The sequence below is a fragment of the Vulpes vulpes genome, chromosome 7 (assembly GCF_048418805.1).
Source record: "Vulpes vulpes isolate BD-2025 chromosome 7, VulVul3, whole genome shotgun sequence".
Lineage (NCBI taxonomy): Eukaryota > Metazoa > Chordata > Mammalia > Carnivora > Canidae > Vulpes > Vulpes vulpes.
The window spans coordinates 125,015,388-125,042,841 of record NC_132786.1 but is presented as its reverse complement, the minus strand read 5'-3'; the positions used below and the strand labels follow the sequence as shown (position 1 = coordinate 125,042,841).

Sequence of the window (27,454 nt, the reverse complement as noted above, 5' to 3'; positions counted from 1 at the left end):
GTCTCCTGCTGCCCTGTCCGGGCTGTGCCGGCTGTTTCCTTCTGAGCCCTGACTGGGGTGTCGCGCGCGGTATTGTGCTCCACACACGTGCATGTGCACACCCGCACACACATCCTTGCTCCTCTGAGCTGATGGTGACCACAGGGGAGGGATGGAGGGATGGAGGGATGTCCTCCCTACCTTGTCGGGGCCCTTGCGGAGGAGGCGAGCTAAGTGCAAGGGGGCCGAGGCCCGGGTGGGGGGGGCAGGGGGCCTCGTTGGTGAAGCCCCGTGGGCCGGGCCCTAGAGGGTGGATTCGGTTTCGAGAGGCCCCGTTTTTGTTTGTGAGAATTACAGGGCGGTGACGGCCTGACATACTGGGGGACAAGTCACGGTCACCGGTGCCTTTAGACGCCGGGCAGAGCCGGCTGGGCATCCGCTTGGTTTACTCTGGGCAGCTCCCGGTGAAGTAGTGAGGTAATTCCCGTCATCACCTCATCAGCAGAGAAGGGAACCTGGGCCTTGTTGAGAGGGAGGTGACTTCCTCCTGACTTACCCCTGAGGGGGGGGTGCCGGGATCGTGATCCAGGCCAATCCGTGGGGATACAGCCGAGCACGCACTGGGGTTCAGGTCCGTGTGGGGCTCGTTCCACTACGGAGATGAAGCGGAGGTGGCGGGGTTGGGCCTTGAAGCACCTCGGTCCTTGTGTGGAGGATGCGGGGCGGCGACCTGCAGGCGGGTGGGGGGTGCCAGGGCCTTCTGCTCAGGCCCACGCGATGCTCAGAGTTGTGTGCTTGAGGGACTATGACCTTGGTGGCGGGTGCGAGGGGTTTGGATGAGAGGGACAGTCGAGGGATTTTATCATTATTTTTTAAGATTTTACTTATTTATTCATGAGAGACTCAGAGAGGGGCAGAGAGAGGTGGAGGGAGAAGCAGGCTCCCTGCGGGGAGCTGGACGTTGGACTCATCCCAGGACCCCCGGGTCACGGCCTGAGCCAAGGGCAGGCGCTTGACCAGGAGCCCCCAGGCGCCCCACAAGGGGAGTTTCTAAGGATGTTCTAGGATCCAGGTATTGACACAAGAACTTCAAGGCCACAGACATCCGTGGTAGGTGTGAGAAACCTGCGTGCTGGAGGAGGTCATGGCGACAGGGGGCACCCCCAGCCGGCGGCGGGGACCAGGCCTGGCGTTTCTGCAGCCTGTGAGCTGGGGCTCTCTGTCCAAGGCGCCTGTTCCCCTGTCCTAGGGCCCGGGACGGCCAAGAACAGTAGTCAATCGGGACATTACGTGGGCTCATTCATTTGGGGAATATAAAAAATAGTGAAAGGGAATAAAGGGGAAAAGAGAGAAAATGAGTGAAAATATCAGAGAGGAAGACAGACCATGAGAGGCTCCTAACTCTGGGAAACGACCAAGGGGTGGTGGAAGGGAGGAGGGGGGTTGGGTGCCTGGGAGACGGCCCGAGGCCCGAGGGGCACTTGTTGGGATGAGCCCCGGGGGTGATGCTGAATGTCGGCTCATCGGACTCCAATAAAAAAAAAGAAAAAAAAAAAAAAAAAAGAAAAGCGCCGCAGGCTGTGTCCTGGCCCCGGACTGCTCCGTTCCCGCGGGCGGACTCGTCTCCGCGTGCGGCCGCTCAGCGCCCCGGGAGCTCGGGCGCCCCCGGCCGAGGACGCGCGGGTCACGGGGGCGGGGGCAGGAGGCTCGCGGGCGGCGGGGGGGGGGGGGGCGGGGGCGCGGCGGGGGCGGGGCGGGGCCGGGCTCCCGGCGGCGCCGCCGATTGGCGGAGGAGGAGGTTGTTCCCCCAGGGCGGCCGCTGATTGGCTGCGGCGGGAGGGGGCCTGACGCCCTCCCAAGTTGTGCAAACACCTTCCCCCGGCCCGGCCCGGCCTCGGCGGGACCCGCGAGCTGCGGCGGGAGCTCGGGCGGCGGGAGCTCGGCCACGCGCAGGGACGAGGTGAGCAGGGCGGCCCGCGGGGCACGGGGCGGGGGGCTCCGGCGGGGGACGGGAGGGAAGGGACGGGGCGAGGAGGGGAGACGGGAGAGGAGGGGAGAGGCGAGGAGGGGGAAGGGGGACAGGGGAGGGAGGGGAGGGGACGGAGCGAGGAGGGAAGGGGCGAGGAGGGAAGGGGCGAGGAGGGGGGACGGGGAGGGGGGAACGGGAAGGGAGGGAAGGGGCGAGGAGGGGGGACGGGGAGGGGGGAACGGGAAGGGAGGGAAGGGGCGAGGAGGGGGGACGGGGAGGGGGGAACGGGAAGGGAGGGAAGGGGCGAGGAGGGAGGACGGGGAGGGGGGAACGGGAAGGGAGGGAAGGGGCGAGGAGGGGGAAGGGGGACAGGGGAGGGAGGGGAGGGGACGGAGCGAGGAGGGAAGGGGCGAGGAGGGAAGGGGCGAGGAGGGAAGGGGCGAGGAGGGGGGACGGGGAGGGGGGAACGGAGGGGAGGGAAGGGGCGAGGAGGGGGGACGGGAGTGGAGGGGAGACGGGAGGGGACGGGGTAGGGAGGGGGGGACGGGAGGGGAGGGGAGGGGGGACAGGGGACGGGAGGCAAGGGACGGGGCGAGGAGGGGGGACGGGAGGGGACGGGGCGGGGAGGGAAGGGGTGAGGAGGGGGGACGGGAGTGGAGGGGGGAGGGGAGGGGCGGGGAGGGGGGCAAGGGGGGAGGGGCGGGGGCGGGGAGGGGGGACGGGCGGGCCCTGGGAGGCGGCGGTGGAGCCGGGGTCCCGGCGCGGACGGCGGCCCCGGGTCGGTCCTCGGTGCCCCCCGCCCCCCCCCCCCGCCCCCCCCCCGCCCCGGGACCCCGCCCCCCGCGCCGACGCCGAGCCCTGGCGCTCGCGGGCAGGTGGGGACCCCTCGCGCCCCGCGGCAGGTGCGGGCGGCAGGTGCGGGCGGCAGGTGCGGGCGGCAGGTGCGGGGGCCCCAGCGCTCGCAGGCGGTGGCCCGTCCTGCCCCGCGGGGCCGTGCTCGGGCCGGCGACCCCCAGGGGTGCTGCGCGGTCGGGAGCGGGGCCGGGAGGGCCGGGAGGGCCGGGGCCCAGGACGGGAGCGGAGCGCCGGGCGACGCGGGGGCAGCCAGGAGGGCCTTGCCCGGGGCGGAGGGACCCGCCGGAGCTCGCGCTCCACCCCGAGCCCGAGAGCCCCCGGGAGCACTAGCCCGCATGCCGGTGCCTCGGGGGTGCGTCTGCCCCTCCACTCCCTCCTCCCTTTACCCCGTGGGAGAGTGGACGTGGGGGCCATGACCTTCTGGCCCGGTCAACCTGCGGCCATTCTGCAAAGGCAGGAAGGGCAAAGATGTAGGCCAATTCCCCTAGTGCCTTTTCCACTCTCCAGGAAGCCTTCCTGGTTTCCAGTCTCACTTGGCATAGGTGACAGGATCCTCAGAACTTCAACTGATTGATTTGCAGCGGAACTCTCCTCCCCTCTCCCCTCCCCTCTCCCCTGTCCTGCTCCCCTCCCCGCACCTGCAAGCTTTTAAGCCTTAACAGACCTTGGCTCAGGAATTTGTAAGGGATCTTTGGTACGTTTGCAGTGCCCCTCTAGCAGACAAGTTTCCATTTTCCAAATATTCTTTTTTTTTTTTTTAAAGATTTTTATTTACTTATTCATGAAAGACAGAGAGAGAGAGAGAGAGGCAGAGACCCAGGCAGAGGGAGAAGCAGGCTCCATGCAGGGAGCCCAACATGCATCTAGATCTGGGACTCCGGGGTCACGCCCTGGGTCAAAGGCAGGTGCTAAACCACTGAGCTACCCAGGGGTCCTCCCAAATATTCTTTTATTAATTATGTCACAGAAACAACCTTGCCAACAGTGGCAAGTTTCTTTGGTGAGATGACCAAAGAATTCCATGGAATTAAGAAACCAGACATTTGGCATGGAAAGTAACAGCGTTATTACTGTTTTCATCCAATCTAAGATGCCATGGATGGTAAAATACATCCCTGGTTCAGGGAGATGTGAAAGTTGTATCACAAGTGTAACGAAATGCAGTATTAAATGCTAAGTTATTTATATTGAACACCCAGGCCTGGAGGGTGAAGTTGGGGAGAGGGGTTACTGGGCTTCACTTTGTTTCCCTTGAAAAATGAAAAGCAGGAGGGAGGGTCAAGGCGGAGCCATTGTGAAGGCCTCACCACAGTGAGGAAGAGGAAGGGAGGGGAGTGTTTTCTGTTAGTGGTGTGGTTGTGCTCCCCTTTGAGGACAGGCCAGGCTTGGGGCCGTTGTGTGTTCTTCACATGCACTGAGCGTGGGCGTGCAGGATGCTGCTCCGCACTCTGCATACTAGCGCAGATGAACCTCCCAGTAGCCCTGAAAGGGAGACATTAACGTGAATCCATTTTGCAAATGAGGCGCGAACAGGTCAAGTTCTGCACCAAGGTCACAGAGTCAGCATTTAGGGCTTAGCGAAGGGGCAGACACATAAGCAGATGAACATTTTGGATCACAGTCCGGCTTAAAATCGACTTTGCGTTCCATCTCGATGATACTAAATCTGTGGGCCACAGACCGGAAAGAAGAGTCCTGCGTCTTAGATCTTTGGATGACGTTGAGTAGCTGCTTGAAAACATGAATCTTCTTAGACCAGATTAATTAATATTAGTGGATTCCCCCTGCCACCAGTCTATTGTTTGTTTGTGTTTTAACGTATGGTTAACTGTTCTACAGGGAGTTTAATGTGGACGCATTAAAAGCTGTACTGATGCCACAGGGGTGGACGTCCGGAGGGTAGTGTTGCTGCCTGCCCAAGCCGCTCTAGCAGGCCTTGGGGTGGGGAGGCGCGGGGAGGAGTCCAGGCCATCACCAGGTGTTCCATCAATTGGAGCCCTCTTGGGCATCTCCAGGATTATTTTGGTCTGGATACCAACTATGTGGTGCGGGCCGAGACTCCTGGCCCGGAGCTGCGTCCCCTGCAGCTGTCAGCTGCAATCTTCTCTGAACACCCCGCACCCCAGCGTGGTTCCCTCCTGTGATTAGGGGTGCTAATGTCCTCGGTAGCCAGGGTCTATTTCACAGTAACTGAAAGGAAACGGTGGGGTATGTATGGAATTCTGGGTTGTCCCGCCTGCCTGGCTCTGTCTATCATCTTTATCTCTAATGGCATCTTCCCTTCCACTTCTCTTGAAAAGGATAGAAAATACCAGGAACATTGGAGGATGCCCTCCCTCTGCCCGTCCTCACTGTACATTGCAAAGATAGACCATTGTGCGTCACGAGTTGAAAGATGCACAGGGAGGTGAGGCGGTGTCCTGGCGAATGTTCTATTGCTACCCACCCCCCCATTGCCCTCCCATCTCTGTGCATGTCTGTGCGATTCCCTATAATACTCCCATGACTTTTTAGAGTCATTTCAAGGTCCTGAAGAATCTTTTAAATTTCATTCTTATGCTATTTGGTACCTTGGCCTTTTTTATGTGTTGAAGGAAAAAGACTTTAGAAATTGTCAGAGGAAGGGTCTTACTGCCTTCGGCTGGCTGTGACTGACCCTTCTACTGCTCCTCCTCCTTGTTTTCCCTTTTTCTTTATCTCTTCACCTCCTTTTCTTGCTTTCCCACATCCTCCTTGCTGGTCCCCCAGGCTGTCATCAGCACATGGCACTGTCAAGTGATCTCCCTAGAGCCAGTAGATAAGCCCGGGGTGGGGGTGGGGGGTGGGGTTCCCTGCTTTGTTTCAGGGAAAGCATTGCCAGGAGCATATCTCATGTTTACTTCTTGATATTCTTGGAAAAGCCCACAACACTGGGGACAGGGAAATCCCAAACAGCTCACCTGGGCATTTCCATGAAATACCAGGCACCTGTGGTGTCCTATCTAGGAGCGCGAAAGAAATCCTCCCTGCTGCAAATTTCTTGATGACCGTAGAATGAAATGAATGGTGGACCTGGAAAGTTGCGTGTTGAGACCACATTTCGAGGCTCAAGGAATTATTAACAGTAATACCTGCTATAATTAAATCTCTTTTTCTAAGCACCCAGGAACCTAGAATTTACCCTGGCAGTGACTCAGGAAGGATCTTCGGTGGCACGTAGGAAAAGACGGGTAGCAGCTCCCCATGCCGGGAGAGAACCGACCCTTTCCTGCCTTACGGATCTGATTTGTTTCTGGAATGAGCAGCGGTGGCTTGGCTCAGGTCTACACGGTGTGCGTGGTGTGCGTCGGTGGGCTTTGGCCAAGAGAAAATCCCGGGTGTTAAATATTAACCTGAGGGTCCCGCTTCTGCTCAGAAGCAACAGCTCTAGTCAGATTCCAGTTCAGTGTTTTCATCGTAAAATGAAGATAGATAACAGTATCTGCTTACTAAGATTTCTGCCCGGAGGAAAGGAAATCATGTCTGGAAGGTGCTCAGCATAGTGCTCCACGTATAGTGCTGAATCACTGGTTACTGTGGCACTAGATTGGGTTACAGCTGACACTTTCCTACAAAAAGTGAAAGTGAAAGCAGCTTCCCTAAGAAACTTCAGAGGATCACGCCCTGCTACGCTCCTCGTCTGGTCTCCGTGCAAAGCCTGCCTTTGCGAATACATACGTGTGTTACACGTGGGCACGTCTGTGCCTCCTCCCACCCCCCACCCCTGCTCCAGACCGGGGAGGGGTGCAGAGAGGAGGGGGGATGGCCACTGAGTGGGGTGAGGCTGGCATTCTAGGTCAAGGGGCACCTGGGGGCCCAGCGGTGCAGGGGCCGCCTTCAGCCCAGGGCATGACCCCGAGGTCCCGGGATCATCCGCATCTGGCTCCCTGCAGGGAGCCTGCGTCTCCCTCTGCAGGTGTCTCTGCCTCTCTCTGGGTCTCTCTGGAATAAGTACATAAAAATCTTAAAAAAAAAATTCTAAATCAAGTTTGGGCCGTAGGGACACGACCTTATCGGAACATGTTCCCTCACACTGACTCCGAGAATTGCTTCTAAGAATAGAGATGCAGGGTCCCTTGGTCCCTGGTGGTATGTGACACAGAGCCCCGCGGGGAAGGCGGCACCTTCTCTGGGCTCATCTGTGTGTCCAGAATAACTCACTTATTTTTGGAATCGGTTTCATTTAAGAACCATAGAGACTTAAGTCCTATGGGAGGTTGCAGTTTTCCTGTGGTTTGGAAGAATTAAGTGCAACGGGCCTGGGCTTGGGTTTGGGCCTACTGCAATTTTATTTATTTATTTATTTATTTATTTATTTATTTATTTATTTATATTTTTTAGATTTTATTTATTCATGAGAGACATGGGGGCGGGAGGAGAGAGAGAGAGAGAGAGAGAGGCAGAGACACAGGCAGAGAGAGAAGCAGGCTCCATGCAGGGAGCGACATGGGACTCGATCCCAGGACCTTGGGGTCACCACCCGAGCAGAAATCAAGAGTCAGGTGCTCAACACTGAGCCACCCAGGGATCCCCTATAATCTCTTTTCAAAACAAAACCGTATGGCTGTGCGTGGCTGGCTCATCTGGTTGAGCACCCGACTGTTTCTTCGTAGCCCTGTGGGGAGCTCTGTCCGTCCGTCTGTCCCTCTGCGGGGCCTGAGCGTGGGGCCTCCTCTGCACTCTCTTCCTCTGCTCCTCCCCGCCGCTCCCACATGCACTCTCTCGCTCTTTCAAAAAAAAAAAATTTAAAAAACAAAACTGGATAAATAACCAACTTAGAGAGTGTGTAGCAACCTTTTACTGAAGATACTGCTCTAAGCCTTTTGCCCCATGTGAGAGCGGCCGGAGCCTCGAGGCTGTCGTGGGCGTGTTCATCGGCATGTGCATTGCTTCTCTCACCGGCCCTCTTCTTTCTAAAGCCTTTTAATTTAATTAATTAATTAATTAATTAATTAATTAATTTATTTATAATAAATTTATTTTTTATTGGTGTTCAATTTGCCAACATACAGAATAACACCCAGTGCTCATCCCGTCAAGTGCCCCCCTCAGTGCCCGTCACCCAGTCACACCCACCCCCGCCCTCCCCCCTTCCACCACCCCTAGTTCGTTTCCCAGAGTTAGGAGTCTTCATGTTCTGTCTCCCTTCCTGATATTTCCCACACATTTCTTCTCCTTTCCCTTTTATTCCCTTTCACTAATTTTTATATTCCCCAAATGAATGAGACCATATGATGTTTGTCCTTCGCCGACTGACTTACTTCACTCAGCATCATACCCTCCAGGTCCATCCACGTTGAAGCAAATGGTGGGTGTTTGTTGTTTCTAATGGCCAAGGAATATAGAAAATGCTCTAAAGCCTTTTTAGCTGATTTCCTTGCTGTTGGCCTTGTTCGGTGAGCCTGTCGCTGTTGTGAGTTGACCCGATAGGTTTGTATCCAAGTGGCAAGTGCTTGCTCCCCGGAAATGCACGTGCGTGTGCCATTGTTCAGACACAATTTCCCGTCTGTGAGGTGGGTCTGATTTAGGGACCACAGTCTGGCATAACAGAAACGTGCTTCATAAGGACTTTGGTGTGTGTTACCAGGACTAGTAGGAAATTTCGAGAACACGTGAAAGCATTTAGTCCCTGTGTTTTGATGCCGACCTTAAACATAAACAACGAAGGTTTGGCATCCTTCGATCCCCGAATCATCCGTGAGGTGACCTCTGAGGGCAAGGTCCGAGGAGGGCCGAGGGCTTTAAGAATCCACGTAGGCTCGCCGCGGCCGACGCACAGAAAGCCTCTTGTAACTGCTGCTTGTTGGGACAAATGAGCCGTGTTTCGCAATCTGGAATCCCGAATCCGGAATCGCAGTCAGAAAACTGGTGGAGACAGGTCTGGGTTTAATGTAACAGCAGGAGGAAGTGGACGAGGGAGAGGAAACCCTGACCCGGGGACGTCGGTAGCTGCGAAGAGGTCAGGGGGTGGGGGGGCAGGCCAGGGCTTCTCCCCTTCCAACCCCTGTCCTGGAGGAGCCTGCTTGTTTTGTTCTCTTAAGTTTCCCATCTGCCTGGACAGATTGGGGCACGAGGAATTACTAGAAACTGGCCCTGTGCTGTCAAGGCGCCCGGCCGTCCTTGCTGGCCTGGGCCTCGCTGGGCCGCCAGGAGCACGTCACTACCCAGGGCCGCCCCCTCGCAGTGGCACTAGTTCGGGGACCGGTCCAAGGTGCAACCTGGCAGAGGTGGCGGCTGGATTGTCCAGGGTCTCGGCCAGGACTGGAGGTCACAGCCTTGAGGCCGGCACAATGGGCCTGAATCCACGGCCTGTAGGTGCCCTGGGGGTGGGGTGGGGGGGCACCTGCCGAAAGCTTTTGTCCTGAGCACACCTTCGAGGAGCAGAGGCACCTGGCTCTTAGCTAAAGGAGCACTTTGACCCTGGAAGGTCTCCCTCCCCTTTCTCTGGCTTTCACAGCGGAGCCCGGCCCCCCGCCCCCCAGCCCGGCTGTCCCCTTACCCTGTCTTTGCGGTCCCCAGGCCCCGAGATGCTGCGAGTGCCGGGGAGCAGCCTGGGCCGGCGGGGCCTTCACCACAAGGCCGTGATGGCCCTGAGGCGGGAGGACGTGAACGCCTGGGAGCGGAGGGCGCCCCTGGCTCCCCGGCACATCAAGGGGATCACCAACCTGGGATACAAAGTCCTAATACAGCCTTCCAACCGGCGGGCCATTCACGATAAGGTACATATTTCTAATTGTTTCTAAATATGTGCAGCTAAAATGACCCTGCGTATGGAAATCAAGGGGCCTCTGAGTAAAAATGAAGTGTTTCCTAATGTCACTTAAACACCACATGACAACACTCCTTTCTTGTGATTACGATGAGATTTCTAGTTAGAATTTTTATTTGAGCCTAGAATTTAGTCCATCGAGTCCTATTTTCACCCGCTGCCCTGCTTTCTCCAGCTGAGGGATGGAGGGATTGCCCTCAGAAGGAGGGCATGTCCCTCAGTCACCGTCTCCCTGTGCCGCCCTGTCCTGGGACTGCGGCGACAGGGCCGAAAAGACCCTTCTGCATTTCCTGGGGGGGTAAATCACTTTCCTATGTAACTCTCATACCTAAAAAATTAATAATTCCATAATATCATCTCACATCACCCATTTCAAATTCCCATGGTCTCAAATGTCTTTATGGCCTTTTTTTTTTTTTTAAGATTTAATTTATTTATTCATGAGAGACACAGAGAGAGAGAGAGAGGCCAAGACACAGGCAGAGGGAGAAGCAGGCTCCATGCAGGGAGCCCGATGCGGGACTCGATCCCGGGACCCCGGGGTCACGTTATGGTCTTTAATTTTAATTGAGGCTTAATTAATTAATTAAGGCCTGTTGCATTTATTGTTATGTCTCTCTAATCCAGAACAGCCCCCCCTTCTGATTTGTTTGTTTCTAGGACACTGGCTCTTTTTGAAGAGTCCGGACTAGCTGACTTGTAATGAATGGCCTGCTTCTGGGTGCTGTTGGTCTGGGCCTTGTGATTAGATTCGGGTTAAAACACTGTTGATGGGGATCCCTGGGTGGCTCAGTGGTTTGGCGCCTGCCTTCGGCCCAGGGCCTGATCCTGGAGTCCCGGGATCCGAGTCCCACATCAGGCTCCTTCCACGGAGCCTGCTTCTCCCTCTGCCTGTGCCTCTGGCTCTCTCTCTCTCTCTCCGTCATGAATAAATAAATAAAATCTTTAAAAAAACAACACTGTTGACTTAGATGTTATAGGCGTGGTGCGTGCTCTTCCCGAGAAGTGTCAGGCTGCCCCGAGGGCAGGAGTTCGCAGCAGCTTGGCTGAGACCTTGCCACCTGGTCTCTGTCCAAGCACCTTTAACCTTTGTAGCTACGGAGTCGTCTGCGGGATGATGTTTTGAGACCCGTGAATCTTGTTTCTCAACTACCTGCTGCTGAGGGTGTTAGCATATACTGATAATCTTTGCCTGAATCATTTTTGTGTGTGTGTGTGTAAGCTTGCAAAGTGATGATTTTCTGATTTTATCAGTCTTCTAAGTTTATTGGCTCATATTCTTCTATAGAAAAGAGACTTCCCTTAGTTCCTAATTTCTCTCTTGCTCTTTCGAGTGTCATTACAGATGCATGGGCATTTTTCATTTAATGTATGATGATTTATTAACTATGTTTTAAGTGTCCCAATTATCCAAATTTGAGATAGATGGTTCCTTTAAGGGTGCCCCTATGTCCTTTGGACATGAATCCATTTATTTTTCAGCTTTCTTGTTTCCTGCAACAACAAATGATCTTAGTCTTACCTCCTGCTTTTTTCGCCCTGCCCCTGGGATGAGCCATTTCATCAGGGAGGCCTGATTTCTTTTAGTTCATAGAACCCAAGATCGGATATCTGTGTTAGGTGTGCTTATTTTTACTGGTAGCTCTTAGCACTTTCAGTGAATAGAGCCAAGAAATGCACAGATTACACATATGTATAATATAGATTATTTAATTTTATTAAATCATGAGTTAACATTGCAGGTTTTCATCCTTAAAAATTTTATATTTGTATCTATTTTATCCAGCAGTGAAAATTTTAATTCTTTATAATAATAATGCATGTTTTTTGCTTTATCCTGTATTACACATAAAGTTAGTTTTGGAATCACGATACTAATATTACAACTAAAGCAAACCTATTAACGCAAAGAGAATAGGTCTTAAAAGTTCTCACATAATTATGCATGGAGATGGATGTTAACTAGATTTATTGTGATGATCATTTTGCAATAAATACAAATACTGATGATTGTGTTGTACGCGTGAAACTAATATAGTCTATGTCAATTATACTTCAATAAAAAAATAAACCTATTAAATGGAGTTTAATATTTTTGAGTTAAAAGGTTTTTTGCTCTTAGAATATATCTCACAAAGAATGTCCAGAGTGCTGTATTCAAGTTATTTGAGTCATTCTTTCTATGTAGTTAAATTGTCAATGTGATATACAGTTGGATTTATCTACATTTTTCTATACATTTTAAAGTTTGCTTTTAAATCCTTTTTGATTTAATTATATTTTTTTAAATAAGTGAAATATTTACAAGTTTCAAAGATTAAAACTGTAGAATGATGTAATGCAGAGAAGTCTTCCTCTCATCTTAATCCATTCCATACTGTCCCCCCCACTCCCTAGGTTACTATCGTCATTAGTTTCTGATCCTATATTCCTATATTTCTTCTTGCAAAAAGGAGCGCGTATATGTGTATTTTTGGTTCCCCCTTAGTCTGACATGGAAGGCTGTACACTATGCATACTTCATGGTACCTTGTTTCTTTAGTCAACAACGTATCCTGCCACTCACTCTTTGCCTGTTCATGGAGCTCTGCTTCATTCTATTTAATGGCTGCGTTTGAATCATTCTGTCGTAATTACTCCACGATTCGTGATTTATTTAAACCATCTACTACAGATGAGCCAATAGATTGCTTTTAAAGAAACCAGGTGTAAATCGTATGTTCATCCTTGTAGCGTCTATCCATCTGTAGTTTCCTTTAAAGTTCCTCCCTGGAGCCATCTTCCTTTTATTCAACTGCCACTTTTGATGCTCTTTTAATTCCCCCTGGATCATGCTAACCCTTTATTCAGATATCTGGGATAACTTCTATTGTCTTCATGTACTAGCTATTCAATCTCAGATAAATGTGTAAGCCTCACGTTTCCCATTGATAAAATGGCCATAACAGTACCTACCTCATGGGAGTTTTATGAAAATTAAATGAAATAATTCCTGCAAAGAGCTCAGTAAGGTAAGTACTAATTTATTAATCAATGTTGATGATGATTTTTATTTTTTGTCCGACAAAGATCATATTCACCATGATAATATTTAGTCTACTTTTCCAAATTGATTTATCCATTGTGCCCAAACATGTCCTTATTTTCCTGTCTCCATATTTGTATATATTTCATCAATACTTTTTACTGATATTACTACCTTGCATTTCTCACCTCTGTCTCTCCAGATCCTACCTAGCCTTTTAGATTACTTTAAAGTTTCATATTTCCTTCATAATCTCACTCAGGAATCGTTTCAATATCCATTGGACTAATGTATCACTTAGATCCTGCTATTCATAATTCTTTTGAATTCAGCCTCATTTACTGTGCTCCTGACTTTTTACTGTATTTTGTGATCTGCTTTATAGGACAAATGTCTGTGTTTTTTTGGTGTGTCTTACCGTCTCATCTCTAGCACAGTCTACTGGACGGAATGGGGCAATAACAAATACTAATTGACCCCCCCCCAAAAAAAAGGGAAAAAAAAAGTAAATATTGCAGATATATATTTCTTTTAAAAATATACCTGAGTAATAAATTACTAGCTTGCATTTAGCATTTCAGTGCATTGGTCATACAAAATAAAATATACATTTCACAAATATTTTTAAGTGATATGAACTAGTGGTTATGATCAAACTATTAACTGGTCTTAAATAGGAGTAGGTGGTGAATTTTCTCACTGGGTTTTTTTTTTTTCTACAAAAGTCAAACATTAAATTGATCCTTAGCTAGAAACTAAAAATACCAGAAGTATTTATTCTATCAGTCACTCTAACCCATACAGATTTTATGCCTTCAAAAGATTGTGCCTTTAATTGCTACACTTATTTATTAAAGAAAGTATGAATATAGCAAATTAGGGAAATAACTTTTAACCAAAATTGCATTCCCAGGAATACGTCAAAGCTGGTGGCATTCTTCAGGAGGATATTTCTGAAGCTTGCCTAATTTTGGGAGTTAAAAGACCCCCAGAGGAAAAATTAATGTCTAAGAAGACTTACGCCTTCTTCTCCCACACAATAAAGGCGCAGGAGGCCAATATGGGCTTACTGGATGAGATTCTGAGACAGGTAATTAGCGACCAGTAATCATTAATGTTAACAGAGAAACAATATTGCCTAGTAGAGTTTTAGTTTTCTTTCAGCATCTAGGAAACACATCCTGTTATTCACCTCACTAGGGAAGGGGGTGCTCGAATAGTCTGCTGCTCTTAGGGCTCCTCTGCTCTACAGGTTTGGAGTTTGTAAGAAGAGAAACCAAACATTGCATCGCTTTTGTACTGAAAAGAAAGAATGTTAGAAGTGTTCCCCCTACACGATTAGCACTTTATTAGGTCAATTGGTCAGATATTACCAAGTGGAATTTAGAGCTAAAAAGAGCCTCTGGGATCATATAATCCACCTCCCTCATTTTTCAGATGGAGCCCAGAGAGGCAAAGTGACCTGGCTGAGGCTGCACAGTTCTGTCATGCCAGAACCAGACTGGGAATTCCTTTTACATTTATTAACATTCATAAAGGAAGAAATAATTTTTTGAGATATAAGTACTATGGAAAAACTATGAGCCAATTAAAATACAGAGTATTCATTTGATAAATATTAAGCGAGTGTCTGCCGTGTGCCGGACACTCTTCACTGCAGTGGCAGTAAGGTACCCCTGTCTTCGCAGGGCTTACATTCCAGTGGGAGGAGACCGATGATAAATATATAAATCAGATAGCCCACCTGTCATTTAGAGATACGTGTGATGGTGATAAATAGGACCCAGGCGGCGAAGGGGGGCTCCGGGCACTCTGGGGGGGGGGGTGACAATAGTTTAAATAGGATGACCCAGGAGAGACTCAGCGCAAATTTGGCACTGAGCAAAAATTTGAAAGATGTGAAGGATCAAGTCATATCCATTGGGGAAGAGTCTTCCAAGCAGAGAGCATCGCTGCACAAAGTCGTGCAGGTCTAGTTGAGCGGAGGCTTCGAGTCCATTGTGTTCTAAAGTGCTTATTCAGCCCACTGTGTGGGTGATATTGGAGATGGGAGGAGCAAATTGATGTGATGTTAGTCTAGACTCGTAGGGACACCGGGTTACAGAGGACAGTGTTTCACACGAGGGTGGTGGAAGTAGAGGCGGTGAGACACAGACCCGATGTTGGGTGTCATTTAGAGGTCAGACCCTGCAGAAGTCGCTGGTGAGATGAATGTGGAATATGGGAGAAAGAGCAGAATGAGAGGGGTCTAAGGTTTCAGCTTGAGCAATTGGAAGGAGTTGTCACGGACTGAGATGATGGTGCTGCGAGAGGGAGCAGGCTTGGGCGGGAGCATCAGGCATCAGGTTTAGGGCTTGTTGAGTTTAATTTGTCCGTTAGACATCTAAGGAGATTTTAGACTTTAAACACTAGATTTTAAGGAGCGAGCCACTGGTATGAGTTTGTAGCTCAGGAGGGCGGCTTCTCCCGATAGGTGTTTGTAGTTGTCAGAGACTTGATGGCTCCTATGGCCATGAGACGGGATGAGGGTAGACAGTGAGTGTGGATAGAGAAGGCCAGGCTCCAAACGGGGTAGGATGTTAGATTAGAGCATTAGAAACTAGACTAGAATCTGAGAACAGGGAGCGGACAGGAGACCACAAACACTGAAAGCAATGGAGGGAAATGTGTCTGTGTAGGCCTATGGAATGCACTCCCACCCACTTCAAATGGGCTAGACCCGGGCTAGTGAATTTCTAGTGATTTTGAAGAACAAAGTCAAAAAGTAAATAATGGAAATAAATATTATAAGAAAAAGGTTTCACCTTAAGCAGATAAACTTAAAAAAGTACTTTAGAAACATTTTGTTGTTGTTATGATACGAACTTTTGCTCATGACAAGAGAATTAATAAAAACAACCAACACAGCAGCTTTTTGGCCGCATTTTGTAACCGATGACTTGCAGGTGGATGAACGCTAAACGTTCTTAAATTCAAGCACATGGTAAAAATCATATGATCTTTGAGGAGATAAAATGACTGTTTAAAACATTCTATGATTACAGTGTATCAAGAGCTTTTAAGCATGAATTACTAAGGCATTTCTGAGAGGGAAGATTCCCAAAGACAAAGGAAGAAAATGGTTTTAGCGAAGGTGAGAAAGTGAAAAGCAGGCAGCATGTGCCGCTTTGTAAATGGATGGAGAGAGAAAAAAGAGGGAAGGAGGAAGGGAAACAGAACAAGATCGGTTGCATGTATGGACTTAAAGGGGGTGCTGTCATTTTTAAGGTAGGAAGGAGCAGGGTACATAGGGGTGATGCCGGAAAGATAAAGTTCATGAGTGGTCGTGGAAGACGTGGGGAAAGGCTGGGATCCAGCTCACAGAGATTAGCCCCGGGAGGGACTTGTTTTCTCTGAGACTAGAAGGATGTGGGGACGAGTTGGGACTATATAGATAATATATGTAGAATGTGCGGGCATAAAAGTTAAAGGAATTCATGCCTTTCCTATTTTATTGATTACCATCAGGGGACCTTGATCACCCTGCTAGGACCATCTCTGACCACAAACCTATCATTGGTTTGTGATCTAGTGTTTTCTAAATATTTCATGGTGCACCTGGGGGTGACTTATAGAGTCAAGATATGTTTTATAGGAGAAAGAAATGTAGAATATTTGCTCATATATGTACTTTTACTCATTGAGATTAAGCTTAATGAGTCTGGGTGAATATTTTTTATCCTTTCCTCAGGAAATCCGGCTTATTGATTATGAGAAAATGGTGGATCATAGAGGAACACGGGTAGTGGCATTTGGACAGTGGGCAGGTGTGGCAGGTAGGTATGCCAGGGCTTTTATGTCACCCATTTTCTAAATTTGCCTGGGAAGTGACTGTGCTTTCTTTCTTTCTGTGGCAAGGGCATGGGAGTGTTCATTTCCACTAATACAAATAAACACGGGGGTGTGACTAAGGGTGATGAATATTAGGGGAATAAAATAACAAGGCAGATCATCACATATCTTTATCACAAAAGTTAAAAAGAAAAAGAAAGCAAGGAAAAGGAGAGCAACTATGAATAGGATCTGACTTTTTAGATAGTTGTTTGGAAGACTAGGAGAGGTCGGTTTGGTGATGAGAAATTATGGAGAAGAAGAAAGGGGGAAAGAAAGGGAGAAGATGCAGGGACAGAAACCAAGGGAGGAGTGGTCTAGAAAGGATAAGAGCTGGAGTTGGGGGGAAACTCACTTGATTTTTGTCCCAATTAATATTTTGAACCTTCTTTAGTTGAAGAAACACCACTTTATGTTATAACTCTGTATCAGGTTCAATTATTTGAAGGCCTGTTATTGTTAAAACAAGTAGAAAATTTGTGGGGATATAGAACAGTAAGACCCCGTCAGCCCCCCTGACATAACTGATGGTTGTTGAGCATTCACCAGAGGGCCCATATGCTGGGTGACAGTACAGTTCTTAATAAACATGAAATGTTTGAAATCACAGAGTATGTGCTCTAACTATAATAAAGCTGATGTTGAAATAATAGTAGAAAGATATCTAGAAAATTCTAGATATTTGGAAGATAAACGGTGTATTTTTGAATAACCCATGAGTCAAGAAGAAATCACAGGGAAAATCAGAAAATACTTTGTATTGAATGAAAATTTAAAACAGCATACCAAAATTTATGGGGTAGAGATAAGGTGGTGCTTAGAAGCAAATTATAGCATTTAATGCTTTTATTAGAAAAGAAGTCCAAATTAGTGACCTAAACTTCCATCTTATAAAGGAAAGAAGAAGTAATTAAACAAAGCAAATACAAGGAAAAGAACAATAAGAGGAAAATGAAGTCAGAAGCTAGTTCTTTTTAAACAAATCAATAAAATTGATAAGCTTCCTGTTAAACTGATTTAAAAAAAGAGAGAAGCCACAATTTACCAATATTAGGAATACAAGAGTGTTCTTCAACATTGATCATGTAGACATTACAAGGGTAAGAAAATACTATGAATAGGCCAATAAATTTGACAATGTTGATCAAATAGACAAATCCTTGAAGGACAAAATTATCAAAACCAACTCAGGAAGAAATAAAAAACTTGAATATCAACCTATACAAGAAATTCTACTCATAGGGATTTATCAAGAGAAATGAATTATTTTCTTATAGAGACTTACTTCTACTAGCTTCATTCATAATAGCCTAGAAATAATCCAAATGTCCATCAGCAGAGGAATGGATAAATTGTGATATACCTATAAAATGGAAACTCCTTGTCAATAAAAAGAAGTAGACTATTAATACACTGAATTATGTATGAATCTGAAAAACAAGCTGAGTAAAAGCAGACACGTCTAAGTATATAATTATAAGTTCATTTACATAAAACTTTAGAATTAACGACTCTCTACAGAGAGAAATAAGATCAGCAGTTTTCTGGAACAAAGGATTGGGGAGGGTTGACTCGGGGGATGGAACTATTCCATATCTCGATTTTGTCGGTGGTAATATGGATGGGTACGTGTGTTCACAGTTATCAAATGGTACATTTTAAATTGGTGCGTTGTATTGAATATAAGCTACTCTTTTAAAAGTTGACTTCAGAAAAAAGATCAAAGAACATTTGGAAGGGAAGTTCTGTTCCTAAAAAGAGGAAGAGGAGAATGGATGCTGAGGTCTTTGCTATGGGTATGCTGAGTTTTCACTATTTGAGTCCAAATCGAGAAATCCATGAGGTAGTTGGTCAGGTCTTGAAATAAAATACCAGCGTTAGAGATACAGACTTGGGGTCATCAGCATATACAGAATACTTGAAAATTAGGACTCGATAAAATTAGCTAAGGAAAAAAAAGTAGAGATTGAAGAGAATAGGGCCCTGGCCAGAATCCTGAAGCTGATTAATGCTTGAGGAGAGGGCAGAGGACACTAATTTGAAAGAAATGGACTTGGAAAGAGGGACCTATAGAAATGTGGGATGAAAATTTTCAAGTCGGGGATGCGGAGGGAAGAAAGGGCTCTAAGTGAGGGATTCCACATTGGCGAGTCTCTGACAGGTAAGTCGAGATCTGACACTTGTTCACTGAATTTGCTGCGGGCAGCCAGAAGGTCAATGCTGACCTTTGTTTGTTTGTTTCTTAGTTTTAACTGGAGAGAAATGCAAGTGTTTTTGAATGTTGAGGAGAGTGAGCCGATAGGGAGGGATAGCGAAAGGACTAATTTCAGGAGTGAATTCCTTAGAGAAGGCACGGGAGGGGAAGGGATCCGGAGCGGAGGCGGAGAGGATAACCATAGGAGAGAAAAAGGACCCTCTTTCCATTCTGGCAGGATCGGAAGTGGAAGGGACAGATAGGGATGCAGCTGGGTTAGCACTTTGGACGGCAGGAAATTGAGGGGATGGATATGGTGACCCCCGCCCCCCTTCCAAATTTGGGATGCTGTGGTCTGTGCTTCATCAGCGCAGCGAGCAGGTTGGAGGATGGTCGGAGAGAACGGCTTCGGCTCCTGGTAACGGCTCTTCTGTTGGTCTGATTCTGCAACAGGGATGATCAACATTTTACACGGAATGGGGCTGAGGCTCCTTGCTTTGGGCCATCACACACCTTTCATGGTGAGATGTGTATTTTGTTTATTTCTTTTGAAAATGCGTATCAGGAAGATGTCTCAGGCTGCAGGCTAACTGGAATGCGTGTGTGCTTGCTTCCAGCACATCGGCATGGCCCATAACTACAGGAACAGCAGTCAGGCTGTGCAGGCCGTCCGTGACGCTGGCTACGAAATATCTCTGGGTCTGATGCCAAAATCCATAGGGCCTTTAACATTTGTGTTCACAGGGACCGGTAACGTCTCTAAGGTAACTTCTTAGATACTTCTGAGAAATTCTTCTTTCTGTGAAGCAGTCGAAACTCTGAAACTAACCCCAGGATAAGTGAGCATTTTGTGGTCATTCCTGTGGTCATTTCGGAGCCCTGTTTCTGGAGGAGCAGGTGTTCTATTTTTGGTCCTTTTCCTACCTACCTAACTTTTCCCACAGTATAGAGCAGTGACGGTCCAAACTCATCTTCTTTGCTTTTAGTTGACTCCACGCTGTCAGAGGCTTTGAACACTTGTTCTTTGTAGAGGGATAAACCATTGTTAATGGTATGAAGGTCTCTTCTCGGGGATCTGTTTTACCTTTATCGCTGAGATAGCCAAAAGTTTCACCATGAGCACAGGATGTGAATTTTTTTTTAAATGATTTGGAGCTTTGCCCAAAAGATTTTAGGAAGCTTAATTCAGGACCGGAATTAATATTTTCTCCTTTCTGGGATACTTTTGAGAAGGCATTTGCGATTGGTGAAACTTGTAATTGGGAAAGAGATCTTTCAATGAAAATATTTTACAAATAAGACATCACTATTTGTATTACACTGTGAGATAGGCATCTGATTTTTTTTCATAGGAAATATAGTTTCCTCACTTGAAATAATTCTGCCACAGAACAAAAAGTAAATAGAAATATTTTATTGCGCTCCCATTTCTAAACACCCCTGTGTCTACTCTGAGTAACTAAGTAAAAAAAAAATAAATAAAGTTCCTTCCAATGAATGATGTTCATACTTGAATAAAAGCTGGTTTGTAGACCGTGCAAGAGGCTTATCTGTACTTCTGTGTTGCAGTCCTCATTGCCCGACAGGACAAGTGGAGCTAAAAATTGTGGAGAAAGTGAATTGGAATCTTTGCAGGAAACTGTGTTGGCTTTCGTCCCATTGATTTTAAGATCTTTACTCATGTATTATTTGCAGGGAGCCCAAGAAATCTTCAATGAGTTACCCTGTGAATATGTAGAGCCACATGAATTGAAAGAAGTTTCCCAAAATGGGGGTAAGGAGGAGGGGGGGGGTGACTGTACATATCTTTTACTGTTTTTAACAGTTTCTGTGTTATAATATTTTATCACCATAAATCTTTACCATTTGTCACCTACTTTACTAATTTCTTTCTCCTCTGCAAGACCTGAGAAAAGTGTATGGGACGGTGTTAAGTCGCCATCATCATCTTGTCAGGAAAACAGATGGTGTGTATGATCCTGTAGAGTATGACAAATATCCTGAGCGCTACATAAGTCGTTTTAATACTGATGTGAGTATCACCCTCAGCTTCTGGGTTGGTTGCTCATAATATACTGCAGTTAGGCTGCTTCCAAGGAGGGGATTATAAATGCATACTTTGGTTTGCTCCTCATATGGACTTGTGAATCCTTTGGGTTGGCCCTAGGAGTTGTTGGCTTCTATTGAGTGGCCTTTGCTTAGGGGTTGAGTGGGTCTGCTCTTTGCTTTACTGTCTGTGTTTCTACTTCAGGCCTGAGGAGTACCGTTTTCTGTATTTATCCTGGATTAGTGAATGCTATCGGCAAAGCACACCGTCTATGAGGTTTCATCTCAATCTAGGTTCATCCCTTCTATGGCCACAGATTGCGATCCTAACCACAGCCAGCTGTTTTGGAATGCCCGACATTGATTGTAGGGAACTAGGGTGAAATAGCGCAGCTGCATTAGCAGGGATCTATCTCCGCTGTGCAAAAAGTTACCTATAATCCAGAACCTTCTGGTGGGAACACGCTGGCCTTATCTCCTAAGAAGAACAATGTATTTGTGTGTTCTGTAGGAGCTACTGCAAAGTCCTCCTCAAAATAAACCAACAAACCAAAAAAATAAACTAAAAGTGCCTGCAGTTATTATGAAAAGGAATGTTTTAAATAATTTTAAATATGTTTGGACAACAAGATTGTAGATCCTGGTTTGAAATTTAGCTGTTATAGCATGTAGAGCATGGTGTAGAGAAGGACTTCTACCTGTAGCTTGAGAATGCTGGAGATGCTTGAGAAACAAAGATCATGAAGCTAGTTTCAGACTGAAAAATTAAAGCTCTAGTAAATTTCCATTCCTTGTCTTCCCCCAATCACAGAAATATTGGTGACTGGATGCATCCTAAGATTTATAACGATCTAGTTGCCACATATGCATGCATGTAGCACGTTTGTCCATGGAGCTTACAGATATTATCTGGGCCACTTGATTCTGTCCTTTCCTTTTTCTTGGCCGTGCAGCCAATGGGAAAACAGAAATACTAACACATTTATGTTCATGTACTTCTCTATCACGGAGTAATCCTACGCTGAAATCTGGGTGGCTATGTATTGTCCTTGCCTCACAGAATGGCCACTGGCATGGCAAATAGTAAAGTCAGTTAGAAGTAACATGGAATTATTTCTCGTAAACTTTACTGCTAGGTCTCCTGCGGCCTACTGCGTTGAAATTTGCTGTTGCCTGTCTTGTTGAACTTGGCATCTGCTTTACAGATTGCGCCCTATACAACTTGCTTGATTAATGGAATCTACTGGGAACAAAACACCCCTCGTCTACTAACTCGCCAAGATGTCCAGAGTCTCTTGGTGCCGGGCAAGTCCTCTGTTGCTGGTGTGGAAGGCTGCCCTGCATTACCACACAAGTAAGGACTTCACTTCAGTAATGATGGTGGTTTTTAGCAGTAGAGCCCATTTTTAGGGAGTCATCCACAGGGGACCCACATATCACCGGATCTGAGGCTTAATGACTAGCTGTCTGCTTTATCTCACCTGATCTCTCGGCAACATTTGACAGTTAACCTTCCTTCCTTCTTGAAACTCTTATCTTAACCCTACATGAAGCTTAAAGGTAACTTCCTACGAAGGATCTTCTGTATCCCCATTCCCATCTCTCTCTGGTCTGTCACTATTTTTCCCCTGAAATCTGCGATCATTTATTTTCCTGTGTTTATGGATTTTTTCCCTCCCATTAACATTTAATCTCCTTAAAGATAGGGGTCCTGTTTATCTTGGCTACAAGAACGCAGGACATTGCCCAACATAACAATTTGCATTCAAATAATTATTACATGTTGGATTACATAATCAATCAGTAAATATTTGTGAACACCTCATCTGCCTGGCGTTCTGTTAAGCTGAAAGATGGAGAAAAGATATGATTGCTACCCTCAGGCATGTAGCTGGCACGAGGTAAATGCCAAGGGAATGCTAGGAGCAATAAATAGTACAAGGATTGAGAAGAAAACGGGAATACAGGGCTCAGCAAAGCCTTGAAAGGGAGCACTGAAGACAACGAGAATTTCAAGCGATAGGGTTGGTGCTTGATAAATATGGACCCACCAAAGCATAATTTAAGACACACTGAGTCTAACAGTCTAGCGCTAGTGCAGAGTTTATTTTATTTTATTTTATTTTATTTTATTTTATTTTATTTTATTTTTTTAGTGCAGAGTTTATAAAGGCAAGTGGTAGTTGGAGATTGGGTAGGGAATTCTTGGTCATCCCCTAAAGGATTTCAAAAGCTGGGCTGGGATTCCTGTTCATAATTCTAGAGATTTCCCTCTAACATGTAGAATTATGTGGTGGCTAGACAAGCCCAGGCCTGTCCCCACTGCACAAAGAGTGAACTACAATTCCAAACCTTCTGGTGGGGCGCACTGGCCTCACCTTGAATGAAGGACAAGGTATCTGTGTGTCCTGTCGTCACTGATCATACAAAGTCCCCCAGAATAAACCTTGTGCCACTAAGCAGGGTGGGGGTGGTGTAGGCAAACCTTCCTAAGTTATTCAGAATTGGCTAAATAGGTTAACGTTAACTAGACTGTTTCTTATGATTTCTCTAGGGAAGGGGTTTCTACTTCCTTGTTTTCCTAAGGAAAACAGGGATTTCCTATTTTTCTCCTCCTGTTCTTCTTTTCCTTCTTATTTTTGTGTGTGGAGACTAAAACTTGTATTGGGAAGATTGTCTATACCCTAGAAGAACACAGCGTCCCAAACAGTGAACTGTAGGAAAAAGAGCTGATGAGGCCAGGGCTCAACAATTGGGCACCCCCTGCTAAAAGTTGTTCAAGTACCTTTCATTTTTACTCATTTTCAGTCTTGTTGAGAAGTTCCAAGCTCTCACCCGAGTGTCATTTTCAGGCTCGTGGCGATATGCGACATTTCGGCTGACACGGGAGGCTCTATAGAGTTCATGACCGAATGCACGACAATAGAACATCCCTTTTGCATGTATGATGCGGACCAGCATATTATTCATGACAGGTGAGACTGCGAGGCTGTGGTTGGTGAGAGATAGAGGATAATACGTCACTTCCTTACCTTGACGTACTAGTTCAAAACATTCAATTCCTCCATTTTTATGAAGGCGATGCAAATACGCAGGCATCTGCTCCGACGTCTGAAAACATCGGGTAGAAAGCCTGCACGCAGATTCCAACCCTTAGATGCCTCACCTTGTAGGCTGTATTCAACTGGGAGGCGGGTTGCGGAAGAAGGGCAGTTTTTTTTTTAATTTTTAATTATTTTATTACTTTTTTATTTTATAAATTTATTTTTTATTGGTGTTCAGTTTGCCAACGTACAGAATAACACCCAGTGCTCATCCGTCAAGTGCCCCCCTCAGTGCCCTCCTCCCCTTCCACCACCCCTAGTTCGTTTCCCAGAGTTAGGAGTCTTCATGTTCTGTCTCCCTTTCTGATATTTCCCACTCATTTTTTCTCCTTTCCCCTTTATTCCCTTTCACTATTTTTATATTCAAGAAGGGCAGTTTTGTTCGAAAAGCCTGTTTATCTCCTTCTATACTTTGGTGCACACTCACACATCATTACGGAGCACATATAATGGAGTAGACGTCTGGAGAGGTTAGATCTCGCACAGGACACTTTGTACATCTGAATAAAGCATCTTGCTTCTCCTAGTGTGGAAGGCTCTGGGATTCTGATGTGTTCCATCGACAACTTGCCAGCACAGCTTCCGATCGAAGCTACAGAGTACTTTGGAGACATGCTTTACCCTTACGTGGAAGAAATGGTAAGCTGACCGGCCGCATCCACAGCCATCCCGTGGCTGTCACAGACTGCGGAGCGATCTTAGGAATGTTCTGGTCTTCTGGATCCGAGAAATCTGTCGTGAAATGAAATGCCAGCCCTCCCTCAGGAGCGTTTATGGACACTTTTTAACGTATATTCGGCTTACTTGTCTCATTGGGAATATAATCATATTTATTATTATGTATTATATTTATTAATCAATTACTCCTCCGTGAGTAATTACAATCGGGTTTATCTCTCTTTATGCGTATTTTTATTGAGAATGTTCATGACACGTGGGATAAGATTTCCTTTTCTTCACCCTTCCTGCTTGTCGAGGTCAATGCGTGATAGAACATTCTTGTGACGCTGTCATGAACAGATTTGAAAAATCAGAAAGACAGAAAACTTTATTGGATGTTTATCACGAATGCTTCGTGGCGTGACAGCTGTTGTGGCCCTGTACTGTTTGGTGTAATCAGTGATTGGCCACTGGAACACTACATTACCCGAATCACATTTTATTTGCCAAAGATAAGCGTTCTTATTTCAGTATCTACCTTAGGCATACTCTTCTCTTTCTCTGTTGAGAATTTCTGTCTTTTTGTACATTTTGAGTGTACTGTTCTTTATCATATGGACATAGTTAAGAAGCCACTGTGTAGTCTTTACATCATATTTCCAAAATTCTAGGTCAGCTTGGGGTTGAACTTTATTGATTGTCTTTTCCCTTGAAAATGAGCCAGCTCCTAGGTTTCTTTTCCTTTCTTTTCTTTTCTTTTCTTTTCTTTTCTTTTCTTTTCTTTTCTTTTCTTTTCTCTTTTCTTTTCTTTTCTTTTCTTTTTTCTTTTTTTTCCACTTGAATAATTTGGAAATTGTGTCCTGAATGATGTGAATAGTTATGCTGTGGAGATTCTGGATTGTTCCATGTTTCTGAAAAGTGCTGATTTTTGTTTGTTGGTTTATTGTTTGTTTGAGAATTGATTGGGCTAGACTTACATTGGGAACTTTGTGGCACCTGAGACGGAGAGTAGCTCAAATAAAAGTTCAGCTCTTGTGTCTTTCCCTGGGTCACTTACCCCCACACACTCAGTTTGGGGGTTATCTGGAGACCTGAACAGAGGTCACGTGGAAGTTGGGCTTCACTCTTTCTGAATCTGCCCTTTCTGGCATTTTCCCCTCACATTCTGCAGCTGTGGTTGCTCTAGTTCTTTGCTTGATTCCTTAGATCAGAAAGTAGTGAGCCGGCTGCATGTTTCTCCTCCCGGCACCAAGTGGCTCATCATCAGGACAACGTCCAAGGCAGAGTACACTCAGCTACGGTGCTGATTATTTCCTTCAAGTTCTGACACTTCACTAATATGCTTGTTTATTGTTAATTGCCAGACATTGTGAATGTAAAACTTTAGAGATGGTTTGGGGCTCTGGATGTTGTGTCATTTTCTCCAGAGGAGATTTCCTTTATTTCTGGCAGCGAGAAAAATCACCTCAATTCAATAATGGAAGGGAATGACTCAAAACCAGGCTTTAGGCAGGTGGGAAACTGATGTTTTCAGCTCATCATTTATTTTAGAATGTAGTCTTTCAGGATCCCAAGGGAAAATCTGTCCTTGATTGGGGTCCCCTTCAGCAGAACTGAAACTCCAATTTTTGTTACCCTGTTGTTTAAAGTTGGCCAAAAGCTCTTCTCAGTTTCTCTGCATCCCAGCTACCACTTCCGTGTTGGCAACTACACCCACAAAATGCGGTGCCAGATGCTAGACTCATCTCTCGGGGCTTTCTTCCCTGGAATCACGGTGCAGTAAGTCTTATCTACCTTAAAGTATTTTTTAAGACTTTAATTCCAGTATAGGTAACATAGGGTGTCATAGTAGTTTCGGGTGTACAATAGAGTGATTCAGCCATCCTATAATACTGAGTGCTCATCACGAAAAGCATACCCTTAACCCCCACCACCTGTTTCACACATCCCTCCACTCACTGGAACCACCTGTTTGTTTCTGGTAACCACCTGTTTGTTTTCTATAGTTAAGAAAAACCATTTGTTTTTTGGTTTGTCTCTTTTTCCCCTTTGTTCCTTGGTTTTGTTTCTTTAATCCTGCATATGAGGAAAATCATACTGTATTTGGCTTTCTCTGATTGACTTATTTTGCTTAGCACTATACTGTCTAGCTCCATCTATGTTGCAAATAACAAGATCTATTCTTTTTTGTGGCTGAGTAATATTCCATTGTGTGTGTGTCTATATGTGCATACATATGTATATACGTGTGTATATATACACACACACACCCACATCTTCTTTATATTCATCTATTATTGCACACTTGAGCTGCTTCTATGATTTGGCTACTGTAAATAATGTTGCAATAAACATAGGGGTGCATATATTTCCTATTAGTGTTTTCGCAATCTTTGGGTAAAAACCCAGTAATGGAATTACTGGGTTATATGATAGTTCTATTTTCAATTTTTTTGAGGAATTTCCAAACTGTTTTCCCAGTTTGCATTATTACCAACAGTGCAAGAGGGCTCCTTTTTCTCTTCATTTTTTCCAACACTTACTATTTCTTGAGTTTCTTGAGTTTTTTATTTTAGCCATTTTGAAAGGTGTGAGATGATATCTCATTGTGGTTTTAATTTGCATTTGCCTGATGGTGAGTGATGTTGAACACCTTTTCATGTGACTGTTGGCCACCTGGACGTCTTCTTTGGAGAAATGTCTGTTCATGTCTTCTCATTTTTTAATTGGATTATTTGGGTGTTTTTTGGTGTTGAGTTATATCAGTTCTTTTTATAGTTTGGGTACTAACTCTTTATCAGATATGTCATTGGCAAATTTTTTCTTCCATTCAGTAGGCTGTGTTTTTTAGTTTTGTTGTTTCCTTTACTGTGCAGAAGCATTTTATTTTGATGTCGTCCTAATTGTTTGTTTTTGCTTTTACTTCCCTTGCCTCAGGAGATGTATATAGAAAAATGTTGCTATG

At 46.1% G+C, this 27,454-nt stretch overlaps 1 protein-coding gene across 1 annotated transcript in view; it reads left to right on the top strand.

Moving 5' to 3' along the window:
* Positions 1–1,830: 1,830 nt before the first annotated feature.
* Positions 1,831–27,454, top strand: part of AASS (aminoadipate-semialdehyde synthase) — a 51,525-nt gene continuing 25,901 nt past the window's right edge. The window contains exons 1-11 of the mRNA XM_072764911.1: positions 1,831–1,939; positions 9,341–9,540; positions 13,529–13,705; positions 16,346–16,430; positions 19,133–19,200; positions 19,297–19,443; positions 20,375–20,453; positions 20,584–20,711; positions 21,931–22,079; positions 23,578–23,700; positions 24,357–24,468. Coding sequence (XP_072621012.1) covers positions 9,349–9,540; positions 13,529–13,705; positions 16,346–16,430; positions 19,133–19,200; positions 19,297–19,443; positions 20,375–20,453; positions 20,584–20,711; positions 21,931–22,079; positions 23,578–23,700; positions 24,357–24,468 — 1,260 coding nt within the window. The 5' untranslated portion in view covers positions 1,831–1,939; positions 9,341–9,348. The remainder of the gene's footprint in view (positions 1,940–9,340; positions 9,541–13,528; positions 13,706–16,345; positions 16,431–19,132; positions 19,201–19,296; positions 19,444–20,374; positions 20,454–20,583; positions 20,712–21,930; positions 22,080–23,577; positions 23,701–24,356; positions 24,469–27,454) is intronic.